Genomic DNA, 12,476 nt, shown 5'->3' on the forward strand with positions numbered 1-12,476 from the left:
GCTGCATAAGCTTTCAATGACATTTTTAATCTCCTGGAAATCTGTTTGTATTTGTTTTATGGGTTCCATTTGTTTCCTTTTTGGTATTCCATCATGTTCCTCAGCTCCTCTCTAGATTTATTAATCATGTCTTGTACTAGGGGCACAATCTCTGCTTTTATCTGAGAAATTATTTCTGATTTCATTTTTTCCAGATCCTCTTTTGTTACCAGTTCAGGGAGTCCAGGTAGTTGTGTATCAGAGTGTTCCATCTTGTTTCCCTTTGGGGTTGCTGTAGGTGATATGGAACTCTGGTTTTGAGGCTTGTTTACATGTCTTCTCATTTCAACGGGGTGGGGGGGTTGCTGCTAGTGCCCACAAGTCTCACCTCCTTTGTACTGCAAGGGGTGGTACATTGGCCTGGAAGCCTCCTCTTCTGCGCTGGGAGTGGTGGCACATCAAGTCCTCTGTGCTAGTAGCCTTGGATGGTACTGTCAAAAGAGTTGTTTCTGCACTTTCTCTATCAGTGAGTCTGTTGTTTGTGTACAGGAAAGCTATTGGTTTTTGTATGTTGGCCTTGTATCCATCTGCTCTAGTAAATTTAGTTTTTAAGTCTAGAAGACTTATGGTGGAGTTTTTGGGCTCTTCTCTATAGAGTATCATGTCATGTGCAAATAATGACAATTTAACTTCTTCATATTCTATCTTTATTATTTTATTTCTTTCTCTTGTCTAATTGTGCTGACTAATGTTTCAAAACTATATTGAACAGGAGTTGTGATTGTGGACATCCTTGTCTTGTTCCTGATTTTAGAGTGAAGGATTTCAGTTTTTGACCATTTAGTATAATATTGGCTGTTGGTTTTTCATAGATGGCTTTCAACAAGTTGAGATAGAGACTGTTTATTCCAATTTTTGGTAGGGTTTTTTATCATGAATGGGTGTTGGATTTTTTTGAAAGATTTTTCTGCATATATATAGATAGATAGATAGATAGATAGATAGATATATGAGTGTGTATAATTTTTCTTGATGCTATTGTAAATGTTATCATTTTCTTAATTTCTTTCTCCTGGAGTTCATTTCTGTATATGAATGCTATTGATTTTGTTTGTTGTTTTTGTATCTTGTAGCATTGCTGAGAAGGGTTATTAATTCTAAGTTTTTTGGTGGAATTCTATGTTCAGTATCATGTCATCATAAATAGTAATAATTTAACTATTCTTTCCTATATATGTGTCCATTTTATTTCTTTGGTTTGCCTGACTGTTCTGGTTAATGTTTTGAGTGCTATGTTAACAGAAGTGGCTATTGTGAGTATCCTGTCTTGTTTTTTATTTTAGTAGAAAAGTTTGTGGTTTTCCCCATTTAATAAGTGTTGGCCATTGGTTTATTAAACACTTTTGAGCCAAACATGGAGCTCAATCTTTGGAAGGGCCTAAGTCTCAGGATAGACAATTATCAGTTTCAATTTGAGTTAGTTTTACAATAGTACCTTTCTTTTTAAAAATTCAGTTAGTTTCTATTCATTTCCATTGTTTCTATTATTCATCTTTGATTTATTGTGGTGTTTTATGTTAAGATATGTTATTTAAGCTGTGCAACAGCCCCATGAATAAATAAATATACATACCAGGTAAGTCGTTAGCTATAGGAAGGAAATGAGGAGAAGGAGGCAAATAAATGAGTGGAACTGTGCTTGGTGTGACAGGGGCCTAATGAGGTTCATGGTAGGGACCAATGACCTCCCCACAGGGTACATTCTTTTTTGCTGCAACAGCCTTGCAAATTAGCAAGAGGGCAGTGCAAGAAAGTAGGGGGCCCCTAGAGAAGGTCAGTGATTCTGGGTGCTGTGTAGTGCATTGAGGCCTCTTGGGGTTGGAATGAAAGAGAGAGGATTTAAGAGAATTAGCTGATATGGGGACAGAGCTTGCAGGAGAGGGGGCACCCATGATGGGCAGAACTGAGTGGTGTGTTAGAGACTGACTGCATTTAGAGGCATGGATTTTGCTTGAGGTTTCAAATTCCAGTTCCATCCTTGTTGGCCAAGGGCTGTAGAGTCATTAGGCTGCTTGGCTTCTCTGTCACTAAAACCTGGCAGAATTAACACCTGCTTGGCCTAGCTTTAGGGTTGACATGACCATCAAAGGAGATAATGCGGGGAAAATTCCCCAAGTGCTCTACTCACTGCTAGCCTGCAAACTTTTTGTCCTTCTAAATCTTCTTCTTCTTTTTGTAGTTGAGGGACAAAACTAATTGTAACATGTTTTCAGTTGTAATTACTGTGTGTTGCATGGAGATGTTCCCATTTGCAGCAAATAATCAGGGACTGTGAAGCTGGGACCAGGCCTGAGGGAAATAGGGAGACTTGGCTGACCCCAGGGAATCAATTAAAACTCACCCAGTAGCCTTGAGGAGAATTTGTTAATTATTAAGTTCCATCTGTATTAATGATGCAAGCTACTGGTCACACTTGCAGAATAAAAGGTGTCTCAGGGGGCCAGAGAGGCCAGTCCCCGTTCCACATTTTCTCTCTTAGCAGCTCTTTGCACTATTGAGATTTTTGCTCAACCATTCTCCATAAAACAACAACAGAACTTGAAACAAGAATGTCCAGAAGTTATGGTCTTAGAGTAAATAACTTTCCCTGAAATAAACTTCATGTGTTTTCTCATCATCTTTAGAGAAGTCCTCAGATAGTATTTGAGGCCAGTTTTATCCTAATGTCTCTATGGGTTGGCCAGCAGCCACTTGTCCCTTCTCTCATTTCCACAGTTCATTCAGTTTATCTTTCCTTTACTTGCTTCCCCCATCCCCCTCCACCAACACCACCCCAGACACTGCAGGACCCCACGTGTAATGTACCTGCCTGGAAACACTCCTTAGGGTGAGCAGAACTCTCCAGTACCTGGCTGGACACTTGCACAGCACTGCTGGCCTTTGTCCTGTGCTGCCTCACTCCTTGCCCTTAGCTGCTATGGCAGAGGCTCAACGAGACTCACACACTCATGCCTCAGGGGCATGAGAAAAGTTCTGCATGACTCTGGCCATGCTTTCTTCTGTCCTGGCGGTGCTGTGCCTTGCATCCTATTTACTTCTACAACACTGTCCTTGCTCCTCCACCAGGACTGCGTGTACAACATTGAGATCTGCTGCTAAGGCAGAAGCATGGACCAGCCTCTGTCCTGGGGAAGGTGGGACTTGTGGCTTGAACTCTATTTCTGGGACATATGATCCTCTGCTGGCCACATTTGGCCCTCTGCACCTTGTACACTGGTCATCAGGAAGTATGGTGCTAGGATCTTGTACCCACTAAAGCACCCTCAGACCCTCAGGGCCCTGGTTGTGGTGCCCTACACCACTTATGATCCCTTCTGTCTCCTACACTTTGCTCACTGTCTCTGACCTCAAGCTCTGTATAAGACAAGTGCTGATTGGAGCAGCTGCTGTACTGGATTGCCATGAGCATTCTTGGATCTTCTTCCTATGGTTAGATGCCCCTTTGCACTCACACACACATGTTCACACATATAGATTGACACATGTGCACACACAAGGCACACATCTGCATGCAGAGTTGTACCAGATGGGTAGGTGGAACAGGTCTTAGAGAAAGCAGTAGACCAGGAGTCTGGAGGCATAGATGCAGCACCATGACTACTAAGGCCTGGAGAAATATAATTCCTCTCCACCACTGTTTCTGCTATTTCCTCTTTTGTATCACAATGTGGGTAGAACAGATGCCTCCAAGACAATGTTTTTTCTGTGACCCAGGTCTAGACAAATAACAGAGGCATGTGGGGTGGCTGTTTTATTTGGAGGCTGTTTTTATTTACAGTGTTCAATTACACTGGCCATGAGGGCAGATGGACTGACTTTCAATTCTGGCTCTGCTGCGGTCAGACATTGTGACCTGGGACAAGATACTTTATCTCCATCACAGCAGTTTCCTCATCTGCAGAATGGCAGTATTTAAACCTCTTTGAATGAAGATTAAGGGTTACATGGCCAACCTACACATGATGCATATTTTTACTGGTCTTAGCTGTACCCTTAACTCACTGAGTGATCTTGGGGGAAAAAATATTGAACTGTTTCCATATGTAGGAGGTCTTCTATGTCCTTTCCTTTTACAAGCTTTAGAAAAGAGTATGATTTGGGCCAGGGATTTAGCTCAGTGGTTTTGCAGCCTGCTGCGCAAATGCAAGGACCCGAGTTTGATCCCTGGTACCAAAGAAAAAAGAAAAGAGTATGATCTTGTTTAAGGTAGGACAATGAGCGTGCAGCTTGGTGCTCTCCCTGGCTATTGTGAGGCACAGTGTCAGGCTAGGAGCACAGGCTGGGAGCAAGTGTCTGGGCAGGGACTTGGGCCTCATGTTCACATGCACAGTGCCGACCGGGACCTGGTGAAGATGAATGGCCGCAGCCTTTGGCCCTGCAGCTGGAGCAATTCTTGAACCTGAGACTGTTCAAGGTGGATCCTGAGACCAACCCAGAGGAGGCTACAGCTGACAGAGTGATTGACAGGTTTGATGAAGGGAAAGATGGGAAAGGTGATTTCCTGGCAGTGGTAGCATTAGAAAACTGGCATCCACCTCCCTTTTGGACACAGACAAGAGGTATTCTAGCAAGACCACCTCTAGAAAAGCTTGGAAGGAAGACCACTGGGAGCAGACTCTTCCAGCTTTGTCTGACCAGGGAATATCTGATGAGGAAGGATCTGGAGATGGAGATTCAGAAGCCCTGGGACAAGAAGAATCTGATGACAATGACCTGAGTGCTGCTGAGGAACAGGACGCCGATGATGATGAGGGGAGCAGTGCGGCCTAGAAGAAGGGTGGAAGCTGCTCTCCAAGCACACCAGGCTTTAGGTTCCAGAGCAACAGCGACTGAGGGAATGGATGACCTTGGGAGCAGTGAGGAGGAAGACAGAGAGGAAGAAAGTGGCATGGAAGAAGGGGATGATGAGGAAGACCTGGAGGCTGAGAGTGAGGAAGACAGGGCTGGAGACAGCCACAGCAAAGATGACAGTGTGGTGATGACCTTCTTCAGCACCAAGGTTTCTGAGCAAGTGGAGAAGGGAAAAGCTGTGAAGAACCAGATAGCACTGTGGGACCAGCTCTTGGAAGGAAGGATCAAACTACAAAAAATCTCTGTTGATCACCAATCAGCTGCCTCAACTGGATGTTTTCCCTGTTTTCAAGGACAAAGGTGGCCCAGAATTTGTCAGTGCCCTGAAAAACAGTCACAAGTCACTTAAAACATTGTTGAGGGCATTGGTAAATCTTCAGAAAGAGCTGTTTTGGATATCTAGTAGATGCAACAAAGCCAAAAGAGGAAAGTGAGGAGATTTCTAGTGAAGATGATGATCCAGTGGACAAAAAGAAGAGGAGGGCACTGCCAAAGAGGAAGCTGGAGTTGGATGCCTACCCTAGCTTCATGGCAAAGTGCTTTGCCGACTTTACCATCTACAGGAACCGCATGCTGCAGAAGTGGCACAATAAAAGCAAACTGGCTTCTGGAAAGCTGGGCAAGGGTTTCTGTGCCTTTGAGTGCTCAATCTTGACTCAGATTGATCACATTTTTATGGACAAAGAAAGATGACTTTGAAGGACACAGACCTAGTGCTCTGTCTAGCGAGTTCTTGGCAAACCTGAACCAGAAGCTCCCCTTGTCCCAGAGAGTTTGTCAGGAGAAACAGAGATCCTTCCACAAGTCCCTGCCAATGCTCACTTGAAAGACTTGGATGAAGAAATCTTTGATGATGATGACTTTTACTGTCAGCTCCTTTGAGAACACATAGAACAGAAGATCCAGGTCCTTGGATCCCAATGATCAGGTGGCCATGGGAAGGCAGTGGCTTGCAATCCAGAAGCTGTGAAGCAAAATCCACAAGAAAGTAGATAGGAAAGCCAGCAGAGGAAGGAAACTTCAGTTTCATGTCCTTAGCAAGCTCCTGAGCTTCATGGCACCTACTGACCACACTACAATGAATGATGTTGCCAGGACAGTGTTGTATCGATCTTTTCTTGGGCAGCTCAACCCTCCTGCCACAAGCCCTGGGGGAGTGACGTTGCCTGTTCCCCTGCTGCAGGACTCTGATACCATCCCGACCAGACCTGACAGAGGCAGCCCTGACCTGACAGGGACATCAGTGCCTAGTACGTGTGCCAACACTGCCACCTCCTTTACCCATCACAAATAAAGAGTACTGTCCCTGCCAAAAAAGAGAGAAAAGAGTATGACCTTGAACATGGTAATTCAGTGATTCACTACACAGGATGACATGATTCCATTTGCACAAATCGCAAAATTGTGCTGTTGTGGAATTGTGCAGGATTTTAGAGGCAAAATAAAACCCAACAACAAATACACATATGAAAAACAAATAAACGCCCTGCAAAATCCTCCCAAACAAATAAAATAATCAAACATACAACCCCCACCCAAACTGAATCCAAACCCAAAACCAAAACACTTGCCATTTTGGTCTATATTTTAGAATCAACCATACCCATTCTTATTTATATTTCATTTAAAATGGAAATTACAAAAGTGTTAAACATCATAAGCTGGAAACAACCTAAGTACCCATCACTCCATGCTTGGCTGGCAGCTTTTCTACCAGGTGTGCATTTGAAAATGTGCAGTGAGGATTGGAAATGCTCGCTACTGACCAGCTTAGAAAATAAGACTACAGATAAAAATAGTCTCAAATACATAAGGTAGGCATAGTTGGTTGAAAATAAATTAGTTATTAAGACCATCAAAATAATTTAAGGTAAATTCATCATTCTATTCTAATGTTTTATATAGCATTTTTATCTATTGTATTATTTATGGATCCAAAGTATATTAGAAAACAAAAGAACAAAAACAGCATAACTAATACCCAAAATCCATTCCTCTTACAGCCTCATTGCTAATACATGAATATCTATATACCATTTATCTATCATCTGTTTATCAGGATACAAATTTTATATAGAAAAATATAATGTTTGTACTTGTTTTTTTTCACTTTGTAATACACTCCAAATTCATTTTCAAGTCAATAAACCTTGTTGTGTGTATGTGGTGTTGGGAACTGAACCTAGGACCTCATGGACACAAAGTGAGGACTGTATCACTGAGCTACATCCCCAGCCCAATATATAAAACTTTTGAGGAATAACATTTTATTTTATAATTCTTATACATTTACAGAAAACTTCCTAAGATAGTAACACCTTAAATTAGTGTGGCACCTTTGTCACAACTGGTGAACAAACACTGATACTCAATGATTACCTAAAGTTCATATTTGATTCAGTTTTTCTTAGTTTTTTTAACTTAATGTCCTTTTTCTATTCCAGAACCCTGAACAGTATCATATATTTAGCTGTCATGTCTCCTTTGTTTCTCAGACCTGCTTTGCTTTAATGACATTGTTGGTTTTGAGGAGCACTGACAGGTATTTATTTCATGGGATGCTCTTCTATTGGAGTCTGTCTGGTGTTATTTGCATGATTATCCTGGGAATATGCATTTTGGGTAGGCAGCCTGTGCTGCTTTCACTACATCACATCAAAGGTGTGAACCATCAGCATGACTTACCTCAGCTGTTGTCCTTGGTCGCTGGCTGAGGTGGTCTTGGTCAATGGTTCTTCTGTGCTCTTCTCCTTCCTTCTTTCTAGAAGATCAGTATGCAGAGCCTGCAACTGAGGAGGAGTGAGTTGGATTCTCCCTCCTTGAGAGCAAACTAATTACATAATTTATTTTTTAAAAAAAATTTTGAATGGTACTAGGTATTGAACTGAGGGTCCTTGCTCTGAACTAAGTCTCCAGCCTCCCCCAACCTTTTGTAAAAAAATTTACATAGGATCTCTAAGCTAAGTTACTAAGTTTTCTGTCTGTTCTGAAACTTGTGATCATCCTGTTTCAGGCTCCCAGAATGATGAGATTACATGTGCAACTGAAAAGAATGTGTATTCTGATTTTGTGGGGTGGAACACTCTGTAAACATCTGTTAAAGTTCATTTGTTCAAGAGTTTGATTGAGTTCCAGTATTTCATTACTTATTTTTTGTTTAGTTGATCTATCTATTTGTGACAGTGGGGTATTGAGGTGCCCCACTACTATTGTATTAGTGCATATATGACTTTTCATCTCCATTAGTATTTGTTTTATATAGTTGGGTGCACTAGCGTTTGATGCATAGATATTTATGATTGTAATCTCCTTCTGTTGGATTATTCCCTTTACAAGGATGTAGTGTCCTTCTTTGTCTCTCTTAATCAGTGTTGGTTTGAAATCCACTTGATCTGCAAAGAGGATAGCTACTCCTGCTTTTCTTTCAGGTTCCTGTCGCATGGAGTATTTTTTTCAACCCTTTAACTTTCAGTCTATGAGTTTCTTTTTGAGTTAAGTGTGTTTCTTGTATGCGGCATATTGTTGGATCTTGCTTCTTGACCCATTCTGTCAGTCTATTTCTTTTGATTGGTAAATTGAGACAATTAACATTGATGGTTATAACTGATACATATTGACTTATCCTTGTCATGGTTTTTTCTTTTTGTTGGATTTTTCCCCCTTTGCATTTAATTTCTTGTCGTGCATGATGGATTCACTCTGTTGAGCTACCTGAGGTTGTGATGTTCATTGTCTTTTCCTAGGATATTGCTTAAAAAGTTTTGGAGTGCTGGTTTGGCATTCATGAAGTTCCTAAGGTGCTCATTGTCATGAAAGTATCTTATTTCTCCATCAATTTTGAAAGATAGTTTTTCAGGGTACATCAATCTAGGTTGGAGGCTGTTTTCCTTTAGGACTTGAAATACATCACTCCATGCTCTTCTTGCCTTGTGGGTTTGTGTTGAGAAGTCTGCTGTGATTCTGATGGGCTTTCCTTTGTATGTGATTTGTTTCTTTTCTTTAACTGCTTGTAGAATTTTGTTTTGTTGTGTTTCTGGAATCTTAACAATTATATGCCTATGTGTAGATTTTTTTTGATCAAGGATAGTTGGAGTCCTATATGCCCCACTTATCTGTATGTTAAGTTCTTTTCCTCTATTTATGAAGTTTTCTGCCATTACTTCTATGAATAGTTTTATGTCATCTGCACTCTCTCCTGTTTCTTCATTGACTCTGATCAGTCTTATGTTATTCTTCTTTGCATTGTCTAGCAGCTGCTGGATTGATTTCCCATGGTCCCTTACTATTTTTAAGAAGTTTTTCTTTTCCTGGTCACTAATTTCAATCCTATCTTCTATGTCTGAAATTCTGTCCTTTCATTGGCTCATTCTGCTGCATAGACTTTCAATGGCATTTTTAATCTCCTGGAAATCTGTTTGCATCTCTCTTATGGATTCCATTTGTTTCCTATGTTGGAATTCTATCATGTTCCTCAGTGCCTCTATTTTTTTATCCATATCAGCTCTAGATTCATCAATCATATCTTGTACTATGGGCACAATTTCTGCTGTTATTTGAAAAATTATTTCTGATTTCATTTTTTCCAGGTCCTGTTTCATTGCCAGTTCATGGAGTCCAGGAGGTTGTGTATCAGATTGTTCCATCTCATTGCCCTTTGGGTTTGCCTTAGGTGATCTGGAAGTCTGGTTTTGAGACATATTTACATGTCTTCTCATTTCAACAGATGTAGCCTACTGTGCCTTTGTTGAAGTGACTTTTTGCTCACCCAGTGGGCTTCAATTCTCAGCAAGCCACTAAGCAGCCTTTACTCTGCTGGTCACCAGTACACCAAATCCTGGGTTTAGAGTGGTGGCCTTCTGGATTCCTGAGCTGACCTGTTGTCTGGACAGGATTCTGGCTGGGACCTGTGCGCACTTGGGATGGTATCTAGGTGTGCCTCTCACCAGGGCCCCTATGTAGCTGTTGTCTGGGAAGGCCTTTGGCTGGGGGCTGTGCACTCCAGTTCCTGTTGTCTGCACAGGCTTCTGGCTAGGGTCTTCATGCACTTATCAATGGTATCATGGTGAGCCTCTGGCTGTTGCTTGCACATCTGTGTAGCTCTTTTACAGGCAGACCTTTGGCTGTGGCCCGATGTTATGGCAGGCTGGCTGAAGCTTGTGTGCTATGCAGTTCTTTTCTGGGCAGGCCTTTGGCTTGGGTGAGTGTGCCCAAGCCTCTGGGTTTGGGGCAGAGTCCTCAATGGGATCCACCTGCAGCTGGGCTGCTCTGCTCCACACAGCTGTTCCCTGGAATCTGCTCACACTTACTGATGGTATGGTGGGCCTCTGCCTGAAGCTTCTATAATATTAGTTTTGATAACTGTTTTACAGAAAAAAATTAACACTATTTCCACATAATTGCAACCATCTATAATTTATCAATTTTTCTTTCTTCTCTACAGCAATAAGTAAAATGAAGAAAACTTTAATTTCTTGGAAATATATTTTTATGGCAGAAAATACCAAGAGTTTGGTTTGGTAGAACAGAAAGTTTGATAAAAGTGAGATCTCTATAAAATACTAAACATCATTGAAGTTAATATGAAATAATTGTACAAAGGAAAAAAAGTCATAAATTAGAAGCTCCAGTTAAGTAGGTGTACAAATTTTCTTTGATCAAAATTTCTGCTTCTTTGAAAGAAGTATGATCTTTTTTGATAGAGTGACTGAAAGCTTGTTTCACTTGCTTATTCCTCAAGGTGCAAATGAAGGGATTTTAAAAGGGTGCAACAGAAGTCATGAGAACTGAAACTCCTTTATTTATGGTCACCTCTTCCTTTGCTGATGGCTTAATGTAGATGACTGTGCAGCTGCCATATATCATGGAAACCATAATCATGTGGGAGGAGCAGGTGGAAAAGGCCTCTTTCCTTTGCTGTGCAGAAGGGAATCTCACTATTGTCTTGATGATGTGTATGTATGACAGAATCACACAGAATAATGTAATAATTAGTGCAAAAACTGCTACAAGGATAATCATCTGTTCAATTACCCATGTGTCTGAGCATGAGGTCTTTAGGAGGGGACTTGCATCACACTTAAAATGATCAACAGTGTTGGAGTCACAGAATTCAAGCTGGAGGCCCAAGCTAAGGGCTGGGACTATAATCATCCAGCCAGATACCCAACAAGAGAAAACTAATAAGATACACACTCTGTTGTTCATTATGGTCATGTAGTGAAGAGGTTTGCAGATGGCTGCAAAGCAATCATAGGACATGGCTGCCAAGAGAAAGAATTCTGTTGCTTCAAAGAGAATAACAAAGAATATTTGACATGCATAAGCATTGTATGTGATGATATTGTTCTCAGTTGACAAACTGTACAGGAATCTAGTAATATAGACAGTGGTAAATGAAACTTCTAAGAAGGAAAATTTTCTGAGAAAAAGGTACATAGGAATTTTAAGGTGAGGATCCACCACTGTAAGAATGATAATAGTAAGATTTCCAGTTATACTCAACACATAGGTGAGAGAAAGATTAAAAAGCAGAACTTGTAGTTGTGGGTCATCAGTCAGTCCCAGCATGATGAAAGTTGTTATTGTCATATGGTTTCTCATCACTGTCCTTTGATGTTTAAAACACTCTCTTGTAAAAATCAAGATTTTTATGAGGAGATAGATATTTAAATTCTATAGAAAGAAAGCTGCTAGGGCCAGGGATTTAGCTCAGTGGTTCTGCAGCCTGCCTTTCAAGTACAAGGTCCCAAGTTCAATCTCCAGTACCAAAAAAAAAAAAGAAAGAAAGAAAGCTGCTCAAATGAAAGTCAAAGTCAGTTTTCATTTGTTTTTTCCTTTTACATCAGAATCAATATTGCCACTACTTCAATGGCTTTCCTGAATTCTACATCCATGGGAAGTGGAGAATTCCTTGAGGCTTCATGTTCCTCTAAAACAATCCAATTTTTTAAAAAATAAGTTTTTGACCTCTGAATTGACAAATGTAATTGGTTGTTATGTATTATATGGATTGAATTTACAAATGGTTTATAGAAAGATGTTGCCACTTCATAGGTCATTATATGTACTTTGTCCAAGACAAAACTGCATATAACACACAGCCAAGTAAGTAAGAACATGAATTCTCTCCATTATTTCTATCTGATTATTGTTTTTAAAGTTAGAAGCATTTCTGTTGGAAAATAAACAAAGAACAATGACAACAACAATGTCCCTTGTTTGTAAAAACCATAGTATTTATGCATGGTTTGATGCACAACTATCTACAATGTGAAAAAAGATAATGTTCAAGATATTTACAAAAGGAAGATTTTCATACCCTTGTCATATGTCATTATGTTCATTTATTTTATTATGACCAATTTTTCTCTCAAAGCCCGAGAAGAAATCTTCATTTAATATTACTAAATGCAGTCTTCTAGGTCATGTTTCTTACGTGAGTTTTTAAAATTAATGCTTATTAGTTGTACCAAATAGTGAGTTTCATTTGACATATTTGTACATCCACATATTACTTTGATCATTTTTACCATCTCATAACCTTTTCCCTTTTCTGTCCCCTCCCACTTATCCTCATCTTCATTCTC

At 40.4% G+C, this 12,476-nt stretch overlaps 1 protein-coding gene and 1 pseudogene across 1 annotated transcript; one reads left to right on the top strand and one right to left on the bottom strand.

The window, feature by feature from the left end:
• The first annotated feature begins 3,835 nt into the window (after positions 1–3,835).
• Positions 3,836–6,184, top strand: LOC101723669 (protein AATF pseudogene; annotated as a pseudogene).
• A 4,313-nt stretch (positions 6,185–10,497) lies between these two features.
• On the bottom strand, positions 10,498–11,490 carry LOC106010754 (olfactory receptor 6C2). Its single transcript, XM_013078259.2, is given in 1 exon segment — positions 10,498–11,490. A coding segment is annotated over 1 exon segment (993 nt).
• Positions 11,491–12,476: the final 986 nt, after the last annotated feature.

This window comes from Heterocephalus glaber, unplaced genomic scaffold, assembly GCF_053883595.1.
Source record: "Heterocephalus glaber isolate CG9 unplaced genomic scaffold, H.glaber_assembly_v1.0 deba00001569, whole genome shotgun sequence".
In the NCBI taxonomy this organism is placed as follows: domain Eukaryota; kingdom Metazoa; phylum Chordata; class Mammalia; order Rodentia; family Bathyergidae; genus Heterocephalus; species Heterocephalus glaber.